General features: G+C 38.5%; 1 protein-coding gene across 1 annotated transcript in view; it reads left to right on the plus strand.

The window, feature by feature from the left end:
• Window positions 1-1,623: 1,623 nt before the first annotated feature.
• epb41l3b (erythrocyte membrane protein band 4.1-like 3b) overlaps window positions 1,624-20,791 on the plus strand; it is a 71,124-nt gene continuing 51,956 nt past the window's right edge. The window contains exons 1-2 of the mRNA XM_041803670.1: window positions 1,624-1,770; window positions 15,537-15,700. Of these exons, the coding sequence (XP_041659604.1) occupies window positions 15,548-15,700 (153 nt within the window). The 5' untranslated portion in view covers window positions 1,624-1,770; window positions 15,537-15,547. The remainder of the gene's footprint in view (window positions 1,771-15,536; window positions 15,701-20,791) is intronic.

Raw genomic sequence — 20,791 nt, forward strand, 5'->3', positions numbered from 1 at the left:
GTTTATTGTTAAATATGAGAATTATATTAAAGTTATCACTCCATTTAATACAACAGTTCATATCAAATTCGCAAAATGAGTCAAAATCATCACAATAAGATATTTTTCAAAATTGTCCAGCCCTAGTTTAATCTAATATTGTGTTGGTTATAGTTTAGAATGACTTATTGCTTGTTTTTGTTGGAAAATACATGAGGTGTGGAACTTCTGAAATAATCCCATATTAAATCATAATTGCTATATTGGGTAAAAAATCGCAATGAGTTTATTTTCCCAAATTGCAAAGCCCTAATGCCGTAGTATATAGCACTCTTCAAAATGTGAACCCATTTCCTTAAAACAGAATCAAAATGGGACAAAGTGGCAAAAATAGGCAGAAAATGTGGTTGGATGTGATTTAAAAAGTCACAGAAATGGGTTAAAATTGGCACAAACGGGCTAACAGAGGCAATGCATAGGGAGAAATATGGGTCAAATTGGCAAAAAATGGCATCAAAAATTGGTGAAATAAGGTTACAAATGGCAAAATGGGTTTAATGTGGTAAAAATTTGCAGAAAAAGTGAAGTGTTTAAAATGAGCAATAATGGGTAAAGAGAATGGTGAAAAGCGGTTAATAGTGGCATAAAAAAGGGGGTCGTACAGGTAACAACAGCTGAAAAGTGTCAAAAATTGTCAGAAAAGCTGTGAAATTGGATTTAAAAGTGGTAAAAAATGGTTGGAATTACATTTTAAAGGAAGCATGAATGTGTTTTAAGTGGTGAAAGTGGGCAGAATAAAGTGGGATAAAATGTGATGAAAAGTGGTCAAAAGAGGCAAAAGATTTGTGAAAATTATGCAAAATTTATGGAATCAGGCAGATAATAGTGACAGCTTTGCGACCCATTTTTGGCTCCCGACTCACCAGTTGAGAACCACTGCTCTAAGGGTAAAGAGCTGGTCTAAGGTCGGACTTTCCCTTGGAGGCTGAGCAGTGTGACAACCGGATCATTAAAACCCACCCTCTGCTCCTAGTTTTTAAAAAACGGGCACCACCTCCCCAGTCTGCCACTCCCCAGGCACTGTCCCAGACCCCACAGAGGCGTGTCAGCCCTGACAGTCCAACCATGTCCAGAGCCTTCAGCATCTCAGGCACACCTGGAGCCCTGCCACTGAGGAGCTTTTCACGACCTTAGTGACCTCTGCCAAGAATATAAGGCTCTCTCTGAGTCATCTGATGGATAATCTTGAGCTATTTAAAACCTTGAGAAGCTTGAACTAGCCTATCAAATAAAAATTGCGCGATCTCTTCATATAAAGTAATATTACAATAATTGCTGATTAGATATGTCGAATGACCAAATGCCAGGTTAATAAAGGCACTGATGTGAGAGTAGAATCATTCAAGTGAAGCATTACAAATCTGCATTTACAGTAGATTATTTAAGTAAATAAACCTTTCAACATTCCAGCACTGATTCACTTTCTTCTAACAACATTACCTTGTAAACAGAGATTACTTGCACCGCCTTAAACCAGCAAAACAACAAACCTCGTGCCATTAATTGCCTTGCTCCGTGCATGTGTGTGCCTGTGGGTGTATAGTGGGGGGTGTGCTGCTGAAATAATGCCCCGGCTGTCCTGATATCCCACAATTCTTCTCTGGGCTGCATAGTGGAGTGTGATAGGCTGGCGGAGAGGGGAACTGCAGCAGAGTAACACCGCTGTCAGGAAACACAAGCTCTCTACGAATGCAACTCGCATAACCAGCCTGAACGAGGACGCTTTACCTGGTAACAAACCTTTTTTTTTTGTCGACTTTATCTCCATATCTATCAATAACGCTGCCTTACTGGTGATGCTTTCTGGTTTGTGCATTATCCAGTCTTACTACCTCGTTTTCCTGTCTTCTTCTGCTCGTCTTGACCGTAACACCCCCGGTCGTTAACAGATGATTAACATTTAGAAACACTTCTACAGTATTCAGTCAGGCGGAAAGGTTAACAGGACGTGGCTCACTGTGTCAGAAACGTTTGGTCATAACCTCTTTTTATCCCGCTGCTTTGCATTGTAGCCTCTTGGTGCGGGGACACTGTAGCGATATGTTGTTTTTCTGCTGAATGGGCAGCCTGCTGCAGCTAGTATTTGAAGCTAAAAGTCAAAGCTTAGTCTGGTAATTCAAAGAAAATAACCGCTTTGAGGCACTGTACGCTAACGTGCTCCAGTTTCGAGGCAGAAAGTGGGAAATGGGTGACCGAGGAGATGCCTTTTTCACCTTTTATTGCGCTGTATTTCACATTTTGAAGGGCATCGCTGAGTCACAGGCAGGCACGGCTACGTTTGAAGACAATTAATGGATTAAAATAGTGACCCAGTCGGAGGTTAAGACGACATACTTGGGTGTTTTTGATCTGCAGTGCGGTGGGCGTGGTTTGGGACAGGATGACACGAGCTGGATCCTCTTTTAGCATCCTCACATCCTTGAAGGCAGGGGGGGAGTAATGGCCGGAGTCTGACTTGACAATTTAATTAAGATGCACAGTAAGCTGCTGTTGCAGTAGCGTTGAGAAGGCAGCAACATTAAGCGCCGTATTCGCAGGCTTTCTGTCTCAGTTTATTACTTTAAACTCTAAAGATGGTTGTATTTATGTCTTATATTTTCTGTTGAGACACTTCATTAAATGAAGAGCATTGATCTATCTGAAAATCAGGAGTTAAACCAGCCACCAAGTCAGTCCTTCCTTGGGGAGTTTAGTGATTTATGAAATATCCTGTTCAACAACCTCCAACCTTAGACTCTGAGTAAGGAAAACCTAACAGAAATAGGTCAGTGTTAACTTAATACAGAGACCTACAGAGACACAATGGGGTCATGGAAAGATAAATAGACACAACAACCTCCTCACTTTATTAATCAGTGAAAAATCAACACACCGGATCAGTGTTACACTGTGTGTTTTGAGCTAAAAATGCAATGAACCAATATCTACTGTACCGAGGAAAGGCAAGTGTATTTGTATTGTAGATTTCAGCAACAAGGCAATTTAAAGTGCTTTACACAAGACATAAAAAATGCATGAACTAAGGGGAAAAGAAACACAACAGAAACATTTTTAAAGTGATTAAAACAGCAAATAAAACCCACAGAGGATTAAAAAACAAAAAATCACAACACGATGTCCGTGGTGGATCTCCTCACTGCTACCTGACCCCCCCCCCCCATCTCAACTCAGTGGGTCAGGACTCAAGTGAGATTTAATTTTTCTCTTGAAACGTCTTTCACAGCAAATAGTTTTTCTTCCCAGCAGTAATAAAGGCAGAAAATGGCAGTAATAAACTATGGCTTCTGTGTACTTTTAAAAATAACCGTCAAATAGCAAAAACTTTGCAGCTTTTTAAAATTGTCATTTAGGCTGTGTCATTTTTTTTAAATCAATAAATTAGTGTAGTCTTTGTTTTGTACTTCTGTTTTTAACTCTAATATTAACCTATGTGTCTAAAGTAAAGATGTTAAATCAACATTTTCTCATGCCAAATTTGGAGATGCCTCACTCTTTATTGAAATGTATAACCATAACTAAATATTTCTAAGTTTCTGGAGTAATCTACTTACAAAAAAGCAACTTCTAAGCGACAGTGCCTCAGATGACTTTGCATCTTATGAGGTGAGAAGTTAAAAAAAAAAAAAAACAGTAAATTTGTTTGATATGGTTGTGAGTTTGCTGTATATTTGTCTGCCTCTTGTTTTGCAGGAAGTGACTAAAATTAGAAAACTGATGATAATAAATGCAGGAGCTCATAGGTTAGTCAGCAAAAGTTAACCTTTATGATGTCCTGGGGTTTAATTTTGACCTGCTTTCAAAGGTTTTTGATGATAAATATGTATTTGCTTTAATCTAGGTGCCTAAAAGTAACATGGATCATTCCTAGGGATGCTCAAATTATTCCTAACATCAGCATCAGCCAGTATTGGCCCTCCTGACAAACATCAGCCATCGGCCAAATGATGCAGCATGAACAGGTATCAGTTACCAACAGGGATACAAAATATCATCGGTATGATATCGAGGGATGAGTATCAAAATCCAGTTCTGACATGGTACTGGTGCCAAAACGAGTGATTCCAATTGAACCGAATTATGACACAGATATAGATATTTAATTTTGACACCCGCCGCCCCAAATGAAAGGCAAGATTTGAAGAATGTGCACTCACTTTTATTTCAGTGAGCATGAATGTCTTTAGGTTGTTTTGCATCTGGAGAAAAGTCTCTGCTCTGCTTATATTTTCCTATCAAGGAAATAAATACATTGACTGACACATTTACTTTATCGTCTCTGACACATAAACAGTATATGAATTTTCTTTGATGGTCTAACATAAAGAAGTTACACCAATTTCCTTTTCCTATCTCATGTGCCACTGGCATCTTTTACAGATACACTATATTGCCAAAAGTATTCACTCACCCATCCAAATAATTAAAATCAGGTGTCCCAATCACTTCCATGGCCACAGGTGTATAAAATCAAGCACCTAGGCATGCAGACTGTTTCTACAAACATTTGTGAAAGAATGGAGACATTTAGGAGCAGAAAAAATTACCACTGAGAGAAACTCGGATCGTTTTGATGGTCAAACATGAGAGAAAATGATGGCATACTAGGAATGACACATCAAAAACAGCAATCATTTATGGCATCAGTGTTTATCACTGGTATCTGCCCTAATTTTCAGAATTGATGGCTCTAAAATTACTCCTTACCACATCCTTAGTGAATACCCTTCAGGTTCAGTACCTGCAATGTGTTTTAATTTGTCATCTACTGTGTCAAAAATGACCCATAGGTGCTATGATCATGACTACAGCCAAAGTAAGACACACTTTCTGCTAATATTTACTCCAACACAAGGTGTAATTTAATGTAAATTATGCATATATACTATAAATTACAACAAGAGTGCAAGAAATGTGTTAATGACAAAGAATAGTTGCTTTAAAATGTTAACACAGACTCCAGTGATACATTTTAAAAATGCTTTATAAAGAGACAATTTTGACCACCAAGGATAACTGCCATCAGAAAAATTATATGGTTTGGTTGTATTAATCAATAATCAAAGGCTCCACTTTATCATAATAAAACAGACTAATTTAAAGTTGTTTTTTAAGTAAAAAACAAGGAATTATCTTGTGTGAGTTTGGGATTTTAACCATAAAAGTAAAAGAAACAATAGTACAAAATGAATGAATGACAGGGAAATAGGTGACACTTTGTGTGTAATGTTTTAAAATAGTGAATCCGGATTGGTTTGAATTTGACTCTCAAGGAAAAAGAAAGCATAGTCCGAACAAACAGAAGGTTCATTGTTTTGGTAATGAGTGTTTGGGCAAGTTAGAACTAAGATGACTTGTACTTGCTTTTCAAAGGAGACATTTTGCTCTGTTTTCATGTTACTATCTTAAAATAGATGTTAAGCTGTCAGTTTGGGCTCTCTGAGATTACTAATGAAAATTCTCCACCTTGTTTTATTTCTGCTCATCCCTGGTAAACTGGAATATTCTCCAGTGATTATACATAATCAAAAATAATTAAGACGCGTACAGACATGTCCTAGCTGATGTCAACAACCCAAAGTCTCCTTTATAACATTATGCTCTCCAGAGAACATTTATTGCTAATTAAGTCACAGCTGATTACTGATTACCTATAGCTAATCTCATAAAATACTTAATCCCTACTGGCCGGTCTCAGCCACTGCATAAGATGTTATTAGCTCTCTATCAAGCGACCATGATTTCTCCCTAATCTTGCACATTAAAGAGGATTTTCCCTTTGTCAAACAAGCTGTATGACTGGACTAACACTTCCTAACTCCAGCTATCTCAGGAATTGTACCTCTTTAAGACTCAGAGGTGACATTTGTGCCTGGCTTTTAAAGAAAACCAACCCCTGACCTCAAGCGACTGCAAACTAACAAAGATGTACTAATCGTCTCGTGAAATGAAGCACACAGTCTAGTTGAGATGACAATAACTCGGCTGCTCTGTCTGTTTTATCCTTGAATGGCTCGCCTTGCTGCTGGAGACAGTAATGCAAAGAATGTAAACGCTGCAAAGTTGACAGGATTTATGGCCTCCTCAGCAGAAAACACTTGCAGCTCAGAGTCACCTTCATGTGACCAGTATACCTTCCCCATTTTCTGCTATTGAGATGTGGAGTGTGTAGGCTGGTCTAAAAGCATCCAGCTTAATTATAATGAAAAATTGCTACTGCACAAGGTAAGTGGTTGTTTAAACAAGCGACAAAATAAAAAGATAATGTCCAAATTAGTTTTACCGCAGATTTTCTACATGTAATGGGAGTCTCATAAAACAAATTTAGATTTTTTTAGCAGTGGATAAAGAGTATTTTATATTTCACAGTATTAAATTATATGGAGACTCTTTATTATTAAGTATCCACCCATTTTATACAAGTAAGGTAGGAATAACTGATTAAAACAGTAGCACAGCTGCATAAACAGATTCCAAAATGACCCTTAAGTCCAACTAAAACCTTTCCATGTTGATTATAATAGAAACTTAATCAAGGCAGCATTTGCTGCATTGAGTCTTGTGTGGACAGAAGTGGTTTTATTAAGTTATATGTATTAAACTGGAAGTGAGCAGTGATATAAAATATGAGCTATAATGGTGCAATAACAAAGAAACAATACACTGAAGCAGGGGTTTCCAACCCTTTCCTTGGAGCCCCCCACCCACACTTGTATCTAAGAAAAGCTGACACCCCCCCCCCCACCCCCCCATAAGAAATTGATATATTGCTTTCAGAATTCAACATCAGTTCTTTTATTGTTCAGTGGATAAAACCCTAAGAAAATAAGGTCTACATCAGGGCCATTAATTACATTATACATGGGCCATATTTTGTTTTGACAGATGATGTGGGTGCCAGACTTTCAGATGAACTGTATTAAATTAAATATTTTGGTCCAGCCAACATTTTAATGTATGGGTATTTCCTTGAAAATTTAAGCATTAACTATAATATCAGCCCCTACTGCAGCCAGCCACAAGTAAGCAATTGAGGTATATTAGCTTCATATTTTTGGGGTTTTCTGTTTTCTGTCCATTGTTGGGTTTGATACTACTATGCTCTGTCCTGATTGGTGAGAAACACATGCAGGAACTAAGTAAAATTGCATTCTCCAAGACCCTGAAGTGACAAGTTGACACAAAAAAACTGCAGATTTAATTAGTAATTGAACGAAGAGTATGTCGTTATCATACATATTTACTAATGACGGCTGACAGGTGGATTTCCATAAGTCATTCGTGATAAAAACTGTTAATATTGATTGTTTTTCTGGTGGATTTAATAGCCATAGGGATCTAAAGGCAGGAGAAACCCTAAAAACCATGTCTTCCTAATTTGGTAGTCTTTTGGGGTCCGATTGGACCCTTTAGGGGCCCTGATATGGCCCCTGGGCTGCCAGTTGATGATCACTGGTCAAGAAGGATTTTTTCCCTTAAACATCATTGTGTCAGTAATAAGTTTATATTTTAGTGCAGACAGATCTTCATGCCCCCTTGAGATATTTGGAACTAAGAAAACTATACTATTAAATTGAACATGATGTAAAACTTTAAACTCTATGGAAAGAAGACAGAGCAGTTGTTATGATCTGAGTGAGGGGAGGACACTTTGTCAAGAATTTTTGCACTGAAATGGCATAATTAATTACAACTCCTGTGCTGTATGCATTTTGAGGAGTACTCCCACAACTTCAGAAATTTCCAACAGGTTATAAAAATAGAGAAAAGCTTCATTTTTTATTCTTGTAACAGGTTGTTTCTTGTCACAGCTGCTGCCATGACAGAGCTGCAGTAAAGACACAGTTATCATTTCCATTGAAATGCTGGATATTACATGAGAGACTGCTACAGAGAAAGTGCTGTTCTGTTGCTGTACCTCATTCATGTTGTGTAGTGCTTACTCAGTTGGATCATGATTACTCAGCCATTGGCTGCTCGTTCTGTCCCCCAGGCTCTCCCAGTAATGTATAGCTCTGTTTCTTACATCTAGTTTTGACTTGAGGACACTGTAATCCCAGATTGCTTTTTATTTATCTTGCAGCATCAACCAGGAACGCCACTCTTGAACAGCTTTTCTCCCTCGTTATGTGAATTTAATCCATGAAATGAAAATTGCAGTTTACCGTTCAGTAAATGCACCTTATGGAGTGTTGTTTTTTTATTTCCATCTTCAGAGTGAGAGGTAAGCAGCAGGTGTGCTCTGAACAGAGCAGTTCGTCTCTACTTGCCATCTTTTCTGGCTGTTTTCATTCAGAGCCCTCAGGCAGCAGAATTTACATGCCATGTTCTGGATTAAACAGTTGCAGCATCAGAAAGCTTTAGGGTGAGGCAAGTAGCAACGTAAAGCAACAGATTCAGAATTGACTTGTTGTTTTACTGGGTCACTGATGTAGATATTTTGTCGAGGCTGGATGGGAACATTTTGTTGCAGGTTGTGTTATTGACCCTCTGAATGAAAGATTAGTTGTCAGGACTGTTTGTACATTAAGCTTTTGTTGACCCAGAGTCGGAAAATGTCCCAGCTGAACCTTCTGAGGTAGTAAACAGATCTGAGTTTTTTAAATGTCTTGGGTTGTTAAGGACAGGAGGACTGAACTCTGCTGACTGTGATATGTTGTTCAGAAACATCGTCTGCACAGATATCCAGCTGAACTTACAGTAAACATTTCTGTCATCAGGCTTTTTAGCCAGGTCGAACACTTTTTGTTTTCCTCTGATAAACAGGAAGTCAGGCTTACAATCAGCTTGTGTTGCTTGTTACACCAGTTTAGGCAGAATGACAATACAGTGATGATAATACAGTCAGTGCTGGACTGTTTACACTTCTCCAGCTGTCAAGGGGGTTGATTTTTCTCAGCACAATTTGAAGATACATCGCAAAATTTTGGGGCTGTACCTTATTATACTTGTTTAGAATACATTTACCTTGTCTTATTTTTTTGTTTGCTTTTGACTTTTGAGAAATGGATTACTTAAGCCACATTGAAAGACCGTGTATTTCAAAGTATTTCTTTATAATGGTGGTTTTTACGTAAATTTAAATATAATTTTAAGACAAAGGTTCTGATTTTTAGTTGTTCAAAGCAAAAATGCACTTCAAAATGATAGGAAATATCCCTGTAGATTTCCTTAGATATCATGTGAGAAGTTTTAGCTGGTTATGGCAGGCTCAAATTGAAGCTAAAGCCTTTGTATAAGTTACAAAGGCAAACCAAAGTATCTGAACAGCACTTAAAGATGTCTGAATTGTTCTGTTATTGTCAAACTGCTGCTGCAGGGTAGGTGACAGAAAAAGACGATAACAGTGGCCTGCTGAAACAGATTTTTTTTTTTTTTTCCTCAAGCGAAATACTCAACATTTATCAAAATTAGAAAAAATATTAAAGGTACCACTATATCCACAGGGGAAAACAAAACCAGCACAAAGCAGATGTTCCTCACAGGAGCTTTGAATCATTATGATGGCCTCAAATATCACGATTTATGCACTCCACTGTCCTCTTATACAGCATCTGAACACTTTTTGATAAGATTTAAAGAAGAATTATTGCTGCCATTAAATTCAAAACAGGTGTATAATTCTCCAGAAGTAATATTTTTTAGTTCTAATGTTTGCTGTGATGTCTTTTTGCTATTTTATTTACATATAGATTTCAATATTTTACAAAATGCAGTCCCAACTCTTTTGGAAAGATTTTCAAGAAACCCTTCTGAACCACAATGCAAAAGCTGGATCCACAGAGAGTTTGAAAATGACCTACTAACCTGTGTTAATCTGATCATTATAATTAACCACCTTAGCTTCCATTTATAGATGACTAAATCTGCATCTCTTGTAAGTTTTAGTAATAAAATATTTAAAGAAGGCCTCAAGTGAACTAAATGAAAATCTGAAGTGGCAATGATTTTTGTAGCATCAATAATATTGTTTGTTGTTTGGACATAAGGACAGATAAGAGCTCTTTAGGGATCAGTGATCCCCCCTCTCTAGAGGTGTCTCAGTTTAGTGGCTGGACCAGCTACGTGGTATCCTGTTACAGTTGTTACGTCTGTGTGTGACAGCTGTCAGCCCTGCAGCTAAGAAGAGAGGTGCCATCAAACATGCATGGCAGTCCAGTTTGGGATGGGCCCTGACGTGTCAAAATACGCCAGCTATTCCCCTCCATGTAGCCTCCACAAGCCCCCAGGGGGGGTTTGGGTGTGGGGGCAAGGGTTGCAGGGACAGGCCCAGCTGTGGTGTTCTCCGGCTAATGGCACTCAGCACAGATGGCGGCCCTTCATCCTCCCCTGGGTGTATGTGCACAAGCCACTTTCAACAGGGTGCATTACAATCACAAATGGACCTTTAAGCAGAGGTTTGCACAGTCTTTAGTTACAGTGATCAATTATGTCATGTAGATACAGACTGATAAGCCTCGGCCTGTCTGTTACCATAGACATGATAATCCACAGCTCTCACAAATGCTGAATGTGATCTGATTCCTAGGTTGTTTGGTGCCAGACAGAGGATCTGATAAACTGCTGGTTAGCTTGACTAATATAGGAAATAAGTAATGGGATTGAAGTATTTACGAGGCCATTTATCTTTGGAGGAAGGTTTGTGTCTAGCGGAAGAAAAGTAGATAGATTGTTTCTGCTGCTCTCTTTCAAGAAGACGCATCAGAGAGAATATCAGATTTTATCTGCGAGCATAAGTGATAAAAATGTGTGCTCTCTGTCGGGGTTTAGCTGAGTGAAACAGTTTTAATGTGCTTTACTGGAAGAAAAATTTGTCACCAGGTTTGACAGTAAGTGCTGAACATTCTTCATCATCTTCACAGAAGTTTCCTTCAATTTTTCAGAATGTTTCTTCTGTCAATGTTCATTAGCTGTGCTGGATTTTTCATGTAATAACTTCACATTTACCGATGTACTGTGGGGCACATATACCACCTTCTGTTCTGATAACTGTAAGGCTATATCACACGCCTTACTCAGTGTCTGTTATTTTTAGGTTCAGAAGTACCAACATTTTGAAGAAAAACATGTATACTTATATTGTTGTGTATGTATGACACAATAATGAAATAAAAACTGCAAACTATAAAACTGTATTAACCCAGGAGTGGAGATATGGAGATAATGCACAACAGTAGGGATCATATGACAGCGAGGGCTGTGTCCTGCTGCTAAACAGAGTGTTGGTACAGTGACAGATGTTTTTTCCTGTTTGTTTCACCGAAGTTACACTCTGAGTGTGAAGAAGTTAAAACGCAACAACCCTTGTGTGCAGTCATGAAAGAATATTTTGACTGATGCAGAGAAGTCTCTCCCTCTGCCTGCTGCATGCCTCTTAGCTCTGCCTGCTGTCACATCCTGTATTCCCACTGTTTAATTCACTAGTCAGCATATAGTACATCTCTTTAGCATCTTTTAAAGATGCACATTCAACTGTGTCTGTTACAGACTGATAGAGAGCAGAGGAGAGAAACAGCAATGTCTCCTGGTTCGTAAAAGTTTTCCTTTACTTGCAGACAGATGATAGTCTCATAGTCATAAAATCTAATACTTATAAATTGACCTAAATATTAAAACAAACAAAAGATAATATAGAATAATTCCAGACACTATTTTCGGCAGATTGGAAAGTAAAAAAAATAGTTACTAGGCTAAGTTAAGTAGTTTTGGTTGTCCCGGATGTAATTTTTTTTGTTGTTGGGGTTTTCAAACAGGTATTGCTATCATTTGATTCTAGCTGGTATGATTTCAAAATTGAAAATTATGGTCATCTCTTGAAGACGTGAGCTTTTTACAGTTGATTCAGTTTTGGAGCTGCAGACTTCAAATGTCTTGTAAACACTTTTATTTCTTGTCATTTTTCATTAGCAATGAATGATAAAGAAGTCAGAGATGACAGCTTCTCATTTTTTAGTCAGTAATGCTTAATTCTGATCTTTTGCTCAGATCTGATTTTTTTTGTTTGGCTTTTCAACTGCGGTCAAATGTCAGAAGATCAGATATGTATCTGATTTTTGTTGAAGTGGCCTTAATTTGATGTGAAAACATTCGACTCAATGTGACGTGAGCTGTTTACACTGTCAGAAAAGAAACACATCAGTCACATACGAACAAAAAAAATCAGATTTGGGTCATCTGGAGACTTCGGGCTCTTTGAGCTCTAATAATCAGGCCTTTAGCGATTCACTGTACTGGGTAATTTCTTGTTTGGTATTATCAAAAGTTGCACGCAATCACTTTCACGTTGTCTCACTTGTGCAAACATTTTGGCATTTTGTACAATGTAAGTGTCTCAGACCTATTTTTATTAAGCACCCCCCCATCCCCGGCACATCAGTTTGAATTGTTTTTACAATTCAAATCCAAACAATATAGACCAGGATACAAGTGTTATTATAAAAACACCTACTCATATGTGTTTTATTATGACTTTAGTTTTTCTGACTGTGCCTAATGTCAACGACCTCAGAGCAGACAGATCCTTGCGTCCCCACTGAAAATACCCCAAAAGAAATCCTGGACCCCATGTTGGGAACCAGTGATGTTGATAACGTGCAGGAGTTTTCCAAAAAAATTTTTTTTACTCAAAAGCATCTACAAATTCAATATTTGTAATGTATGACTGTATTGTTTTCAATCAAATGGCATCAGTAAAGTATCAAGGTACTGATATTTTTTAACAACTGCATTCAAAACTACATTGACTTTTCTTTAAATGCTGCTTTTCTTTTTGCTTTCAGATTAACTGTGAAGCAACAAAGCATGTTTGTTTTTTTAATTGTCAAAGATGGTATACTTTTGTTCTAGCTGCATCTCTGAGCAATAAGAATATATTGATGCAGTCTCTTTAGTTGCTCCTGTATACTAGCAGTAAATCAGGGCGCTAAATGAGTTGTGAATTCAGCTTGCTGAATGCATAATGTATGTGCCAGTCCATGCTAAAGGCCACACACAAGGCCACTGTGTGGGCTGTTGTGTGGCCCTGTGAAGAGTGCCTGTCACCAGTGACTGAACGTATTCTTCCTCCATTTCTATGGTGCTAAGATGTTCCTTTCCTCCTTTCCCCCCTCTCTGACCGTAGTTCCTGTTTCATTGCAGGGGTTTAAGAAAAGCAAAGGTTGGCTGTGCAGACATCAACTGTCAGCTGATCTGCAAGCCACTCTTTAACATGTGACACAACAGAAGTTTAACAAGGTTCTGGTTGAGTTTGCTGCTCTCCTGTATTTATTGATCATTAGTATCTGTAAACAGCTTTAGATAGTCAGTTATGTTTTGTAACCAAAGCTTTTGTAAGAGAATGAGCGTTGTCTTAATCGCACAAATATGTGGAAAATATTTAAGAATGATTGTAACCATCTTAATTGTGCAGGTTGGGCAGAGTGAAAGAGTTTGAAGGGTTTTTTTTAATAATCAAAGCACTAAATTACTCAGTCTTGCATGCATATGACTTGTACTTTGGTTGCAATCGTATGAAAAGACTGAAGTGTACAAATCTGAAATCCTGACAACCCTAACAGCTCCAAACGCTGCTTAAGTTGAACCTTAGAAAGTATTTGATCAGCATGTTAAGTTCAGTGACCCCTGACTGCTTCAAAAGCTAAGGTAGAAATGCAGAAATAACACAAGGCTCCTAAATGTTTACTCTACTCCAAATCCAGATTTACTGGTGCTTTGAGTCAACATCATTCTGATCTACTTAAACACTAATAGATTGACGTCTGAAGTTGCTTTTGTTTCTTGGCAAAGCTTTATTCATTTTCTATTGTAATCCTATTTAAATAATTTTATAGAGATTTGAACCAGAGCTCATTAGAAAGATGAATTACCCTGATGTAGTTTTTTGAAATACCAAAGATATTGAAAAACCAAAGCATATTTAAACAAGATGAAATGCTTGTCATACGAGACTCTGCACAAGTAATCACAGCAATGGAGCTTTACTGGAGACAATGAAACATTCATTTCAGTACGGCGTAAAGTATTTTTCAGTAATGCATCTGTCACAGGGTTTAAGGCGACCAAATCAACACAGAGGCTTGATGGGGGCATAGACTCCAGCTGTTAATAACCCAGCTATGTGCTTTACACAGCAGGACACCCAGAAATAGCCAGAGATTCTTACTTCAAATGTAAAAAAACAACTCCCATGTGGCATTGAAGATAATCAAAACCTTCTTGGTTTATTTCAATAGCTTTCCACAGTGGCTGATGCAGTTGTTCATTCCCTAGGTCAAAAGTTTTAGGGATCACCTCAGCCCAGTGTGGCCTTTGTTGATCCACATTCAACTGTCCCCGGCCAAGACTGAAGTCAGAGACCCTCCCCTGAATGCTCCCTCCTCAGCGTAAACACTGTCCTATAAATAGAGCCCAGAGAGACGCAGGCCGGCAGCAGAATGACAGGCATCCGTACTACAAACCCCAGACTCTGAGCAGCAGAGGCCGTGTTGTTGTCCCGCCCTTCAAACCCCACATCCCAATGTCAGAGCCTGTGGGTACGGTAAGAACCTGGGCCCCCAGTGTGATCCTTCCTATCTGTCATCTTTGTTTTGCAAAACTGGCCACTGGATGTTTCCTTTCATTACCCAGTTTAAGGCCCTCGGGATCACATCTGTCACTGGCATGCTGCTATTCACAGAGGGAGAAGGTCATGCTATGAAAGAAGTGCGCCCGCACAGCTCAGATACTTTGGATGGTTGTATGTAAATACTCTGTAGGGACGGTGAGGCAATGAGGGAGGCTGCACAACATTCAGGAAAATTACATATGTCTACTTATTTTGTTGGTTCTTTTTAAAAATCCTTTTTTCACGAACAAAAATATGATAAGCATTTGTCATTTTGGTCATTTATTTAGAGCTGAATATTCTCTGGTAGCAGATTTCAAATTCTTAATTTTTGAGTTGCAGAAAACAGAAACAAAACTTCTGAGTTTAGTATGAATTTGTGATTGTTTATAGTGTTATAAAACTTTTTTGGTATATTTTTAATGTTTGAAATATTGTCCTGTTAAATATTCTCAAATACTGCATGACTCAAATGCATGTCATTGTTAAAGGGTTATCTTTGGGTATTTGATTACTAAAGTCTGTCATTTTGCAGGACAAAAAAAGACTCTTTTGTTCAGAGCTATTATTTAAGTTGAATCCCCAGGAACAATCGTGTTGAACTTGAATGTGGGAAGATATAGAGTATGTTGTAGAAATGACAGATGTCAGGCCACCAGCAGTCTCAGCACTTTCTTTTATCAGCTGCTGACACTCCTCAGATTATTGAAAACAGTACTTGAGTGGCCCTAAGCCACTTAGCATTAATTTCACTTTTTATTCTGCTGTCAAACAATATCAACAGCTCTGCATCCACATTAGAGAGCAGCTTATCGTTACACAGAGCTGAAAGCGACAGTAGATCAATTCATAACAAGTCAGCTGACTCATCCATTTTTCCTTTTTCCTCCCACTCCAGCGTGATTTACCATGACGACTGAAACAGGCGCAGACTCGGAGGCCAGGCAGAACAAGGAGACGGAGAAGGCGAAAGCTAAAGCAGCCGAACCGACACCGCCTCAGAACCAAACGGAGCAGCTTCCCACCGCCGCTGGACACAGCACCCCGGCCAGGAAAGAGCAGGTCAGCCTCTCCACTACCACCACCGCAGTAATCCATCATTTCTCTGTGAACACAGAAGAATTCAGAAAGTTCTTATTGATGGCTCAACCTATAAGATCCTGTTACCTTACTTCACCTTGCTCTTAAAGAGGATTCTGTACTTTCAAGGCTGTTTTGACTGTGAAAACACTGTACATATCTCCTTAGATAAGGCTTGAAATTGAGAAAACATCACACTCCATTCATCCCTCTCCTGAATGAATCGTGCCTTTGTGTGGAAAAATGGAAATGAACTAGAAAAATGGTGACGACATGACCTCAGTGCTCTCTATGGTGGTTACAGCCCCACTTCAAATGCATCCACTAATCAGTCCCGGCTTTTATACTGGGATTGTGGTGAAACAGACTGAGAAATCCTCTGCAAAGTTTGGGTGTTTTCAGCCACTGCATTACGTCAGCAGATCAGACTTATTAACATAACTTTACACAGCTGTGGGAAAAACTCAGCTACTGAAGTAAACCTTGTGGTGTCATGGTCTAGATGTCTGGTTTAGAGCAATTACATGAACACAAACCATGGCAGCAGTTTAGCCATTAGTTGATAAACCCACAAACAACGCCAGCTCAGTTTGATCAATCTTGAAGGTTATCTCCAGATAATCGAAGTATTTGCCCATTTCAGCCTCTCAATACATAATTTGCAGTTTTCACGACTGCTTTTCTAGCTCTACATCCAGAATGCAACGCTGTCTTAGGCATGTGGCTTGAGATTGCACTATTTAGTGTCTTTTTACTGTCTCTTTTTCTCTAATATTTATTTTTGGGGTATTAGCTTTTATTAGAGAGGACAGTGGATAGGGTAAGAATCTTTGGTGGGAGAACAGGAAATGGCAATGATATGGGAAGGGTGTCAAATGTCATACTTGAATCTAAGCTGCCTTCTTGGTGGACTGTAGCATCAGTGTCAGGGCATGACCTAACTGCTGGGCTGACAGCATGCTTTTACAGCCTTTCATTGAAAGGACTGCCTAGTGCAACCTGTAAAAGTGTTAGCTAAAGTTTTAAACAGCTTATATTTCCAGATCAACGGTTTTAAATGTCTAGCTGAGTGTTAACAATGGTATATGCTCCCTTACTAGACAAAAGTTAGTAAGATATCAACCTTTGTGTAAGAAAAACTGTTTATTTGTGATCTCTGCCAAGAATACTACAGTACCAGAGTGTGAGATTAGCATCTTTGATTGGTGGTGTCTCGGTAACCATGAAAATGTCTACCGGGCCTGCAGACTTTGACCGTCAGCAGCAGTGATGAGGTCCATTAATATAGGGTTAGCATGAAATGATAAATACTCAAGATACTGTCATTTAAAATGTCGTCTCTACAGTAAAGATAAGCGTTGATTAAAAGGTGCCAGTATGGTTTTAAATCTTTAAAAACTGCCCTGAAAAACGAACAAAATGAATCACAGTGGATTGTGGGACATATAGTTCTTTCAGCTTCTTAGATAAATCAGTCTTGTATCTTTGCTTTTTCTACATTTTTTAACGATGTTTTGCGCTAAAATGAACATTTTATAGTCATGAGTATTCTGGTGGCTGGTTAGCTTGATTCATACATTCAAAACATTTTTAAAAGGATTTTACAATTTGTCCTCGGGGGATTTGAATGGTGATTTTGCTTCTTGGACTAGTGTTGAGCTCTATTAAAGTTCAATTAGAGCAACAACATATATGGCGTAGTGGGCGGGTACAGCACTAGGAAGTAACCTACAAAACATGAGCTCAACAGGAAGCTGTCATTGTTTACTGGCTTGCAGTAAAACTAAACTACCCCCAAAGCTACTGCCTTGTTTTCTTCAGATGATGCTAAATTGGGATCGTGGTTGTTGGAACAGGAAACAATCATTTCAGACTGAAGGTTTGGATCTATCTGATGACAGACACATAATCCAGCCAATCCTTAAGCTTTTAGAAGTTTGACATTTTACTTATTCTGGTTTATTCAAGCTGTGGAATGCTGGCATTGGTTTTTTTTATCCGTAAGACTAAACATGTTTTTAGAGAGACCAATTTTGGCTCTTGGACTTTGTGTAGTGTTGCTTTTTTGTAATCCTTTTCAGTTTTTGGACTTTTTTTGGCATAATGCTAAAAATCCTTTTTAAGAAATGCTGCTGGATAGCTTAGTAGTTTAAATCACTGACTGTGTTATAGGAAGGGTAAAAAAAAAGGGCCCAGTGAGCATCCAGTGTGGGCCCTTGGACAAGATCCTTAATACCAGGAACACCTGTTCCTGATGTACATCACTCTGGACAAAAGCATCTGCTAAATGATGTATCATTGTACATGTTTTATTCTTATTGTAAAGTCTGGTGTGGTTGACAGTGATAAATACCCACACATGTTCTTGATGAAGCAATGCTGTGAATATCTGAATTTCTCTCCTAAGATATTAAGATGTGCAGTACAACATTTTTGTCCCTATAGAGTATACCCACTTAAAAATGAGTATTCCCACTTCCAAAGAGTATATAAATAAAGTGTGTACCCACTTCTGCACACACCACTACACCACTGGATGATTAATTGACTGAACATTGTCACCCTCACTAGTTGACAGCAGAATTACTAGATGGTCAAACTAATCATTATGATTTCTATTAATTGAGTTCTGCATTGCTGGTCAGATGTTGTAGCATCTAGCCACACACACACGGGGATGTATCTCCCATTAATGGTAACTTCCATAATACTCTACTATCCAGGCGTAAACCAGCTCAGGGGACAAATGTGATTTTGTAGCATCAAGTAGTTTGACAGTAGTTTGGTCCAGAAAACGTAGCTGAAACTATGTTTGCTGTGTCGTGTTAAACCAGCCTGTAACTACTTCACAGCAGCAATGTGTAACCACAGTCAGCACTGATGTGAACGTTAACCCACAAAGAGTACTGGAGGCTGGTGTTTCAAGCACAGCTATCATAAGCTGCAATTGGTGTAAACCAGTTTGACATTTTTGCCTTTAGATGCTGTGATCCTTTCTCTATGTAGATGTTTAAATGTCAGTTAAATAAGTCACAAGGAGCATCCCTTGTAAGACAGTTGATCAAAAAAAACAGACCAGTTTGGTGTTAAAAAATGTGACTTGATGATTATTTTCTTCGAATTATCAAAGTAAAAAGTCATGATCCTACTGCAAGAAGAGATAGATTTATTAGACCGAGGAACCTCCAGTTCAGTTTATTTTAAAGCTCATGATCTCTTTAAGGAAGAGGAGTGTAGCCTGCAGCCTGATCATTTTATATCTGAGACACCCCAAATGTTATCTGAACACTAAGTGCTTCTCTGCAGACTCCAGACCCAGTAAGCTTCTGGGCTTGCTTTCTAATCGATCTAAGGGTTTGATTTCCACCGCCTCCAAACTGCAGGTGGAGACTGTCTCAGACTAAAGCTCAGTCTGCCTCTAAATTAGTTGTTGAAGACAAACAGTGTGACTACCTGTACATGTAGAGAGATTTGCTCCTCAGCATGAGTCAGAACAACAAAGTGTTGTAAGCCACAAGACTGTTTTATCCTGGAAAACCGATTACATTTGAAGTAGGAGATGTGTGTACTGACTGGAAGCCACAGAGCAAAAAAATGATCTAAAGATGAAAATGGGAAAGGTTAAAAGAGGGTTGATTTGTTTTGTAAATGAATACATAATGGAAAGGATAAATTTAAGGATGTCTCCAATTCCTTTCACATTAACAAAACATTTAAGGTTAAGTTTTGAGCTGTTAATTTATACCTATTTCTACCAAATAACTTTAGGGAGTCAAAAGGACAAAGTCAGGTCAACCTGTTCTGGACATGCAGAAAAACCAAGCTGTTCATATGATCTGCCACGTGACAGAGCATGAAACTGCAATTTGAGCATGCTGATGCTCACGACTCCACTGACCCAGCAGTGTGGCTTTTATCATGATGTGGAAAAATGGAGTGTTTCATGAGAAGGGGGAAATAGAGCGTGGGTTTATACATGAATCATAACAGGCTGTAATGAGAGAGAGCAGCAGAAGCTGCCAGAGCTGATGGATGGATTCATTAAGTCCTGATCGATGTAGCAAAAGATCAAAACAAAATTGAATATTTTAATGTAATCTAGGAAATATGATAGTCACCCTGGGGATAATGAACAACAGGAATAGGTAACTATCCAAATGGCCCATGCCAGCCTTGTTTTTCCTCTTGGGAATATTGCCTATGAAGGGTTTTTCCTTGAATATTACTGATGCATTTAAATCAGCAGATCTGCCAACAAGCAGAACTTCCCACACAGTTATTTTTTTTAACAAACCTCTTTTTATTTGACAAAGTTTCAGGGAAATGACTTAAGAGCTTGAATTTTTTTCTTGATGGATGTTTGTGTAATGTTCATTACGCAGCCATGACAGCAGCTCTGGACAGCTGCATTTGTACATGGAAGTGCTTTGAACAAAAAGATAACCTGTTGAAATTTGATCCTTTAGAGGATGTTTTGCAGGTAAAATTCTCACTTTTTTAGCATGCTAGACTCTGATGTTCTCAAACTAGCTGTGAACACAGTATGGATGAGGCTGATGGGAATGTTTTTACTATTTTTAAGGTACTTGATTGTATAGCTAAATGTATATGTGGTTTAATGATAGGGCAAGATAAGCAGGGGTGGACTTTGTGATTTGGAAGCCTGAAGTGTAGGTCAACATGAGGCCCTTCTCCAGTTGCAGCATGTTGTTTATTTTTTTATACTTTACAGGGACAGTGCAAATTAATTAATGTTTCTACATTCAAATTGGGAAAATATTGACATTCTTAAGTTACTTTTGTGTCCCAAAAGTAGTGAAATACTTTTGAGAAACAAAAATTATTTGAGGAAAATAATAGAAAAATAAAAATAAAAAAAACTCGGAGAAACCGAAGCAGGCAGGAATTAAACAAGCCTCGTTGTAATGGCTTTACAAGCAGTGTCACATACGCTCATGTCTGGTCTGCTCCACAAAGTGGTCTGGTTTGGTTCAGTACTGTTTTATCAGAGTTAAACACATTAAACTCTGTTTCCTCAGCTGATGTCCATCCAGTCTTGCTTATCATGACAGG

The sequence above is a fragment of the Cheilinus undulatus genome, linkage group 13 (genome assembly GCF_018320785.1).
Source record: "Cheilinus undulatus linkage group 13, ASM1832078v1, whole genome shotgun sequence".
Taxonomy (NCBI): Eukaryota; Metazoa; Chordata; class Actinopteri; order Labriformes; family Labridae; genus Cheilinus; species Cheilinus undulatus.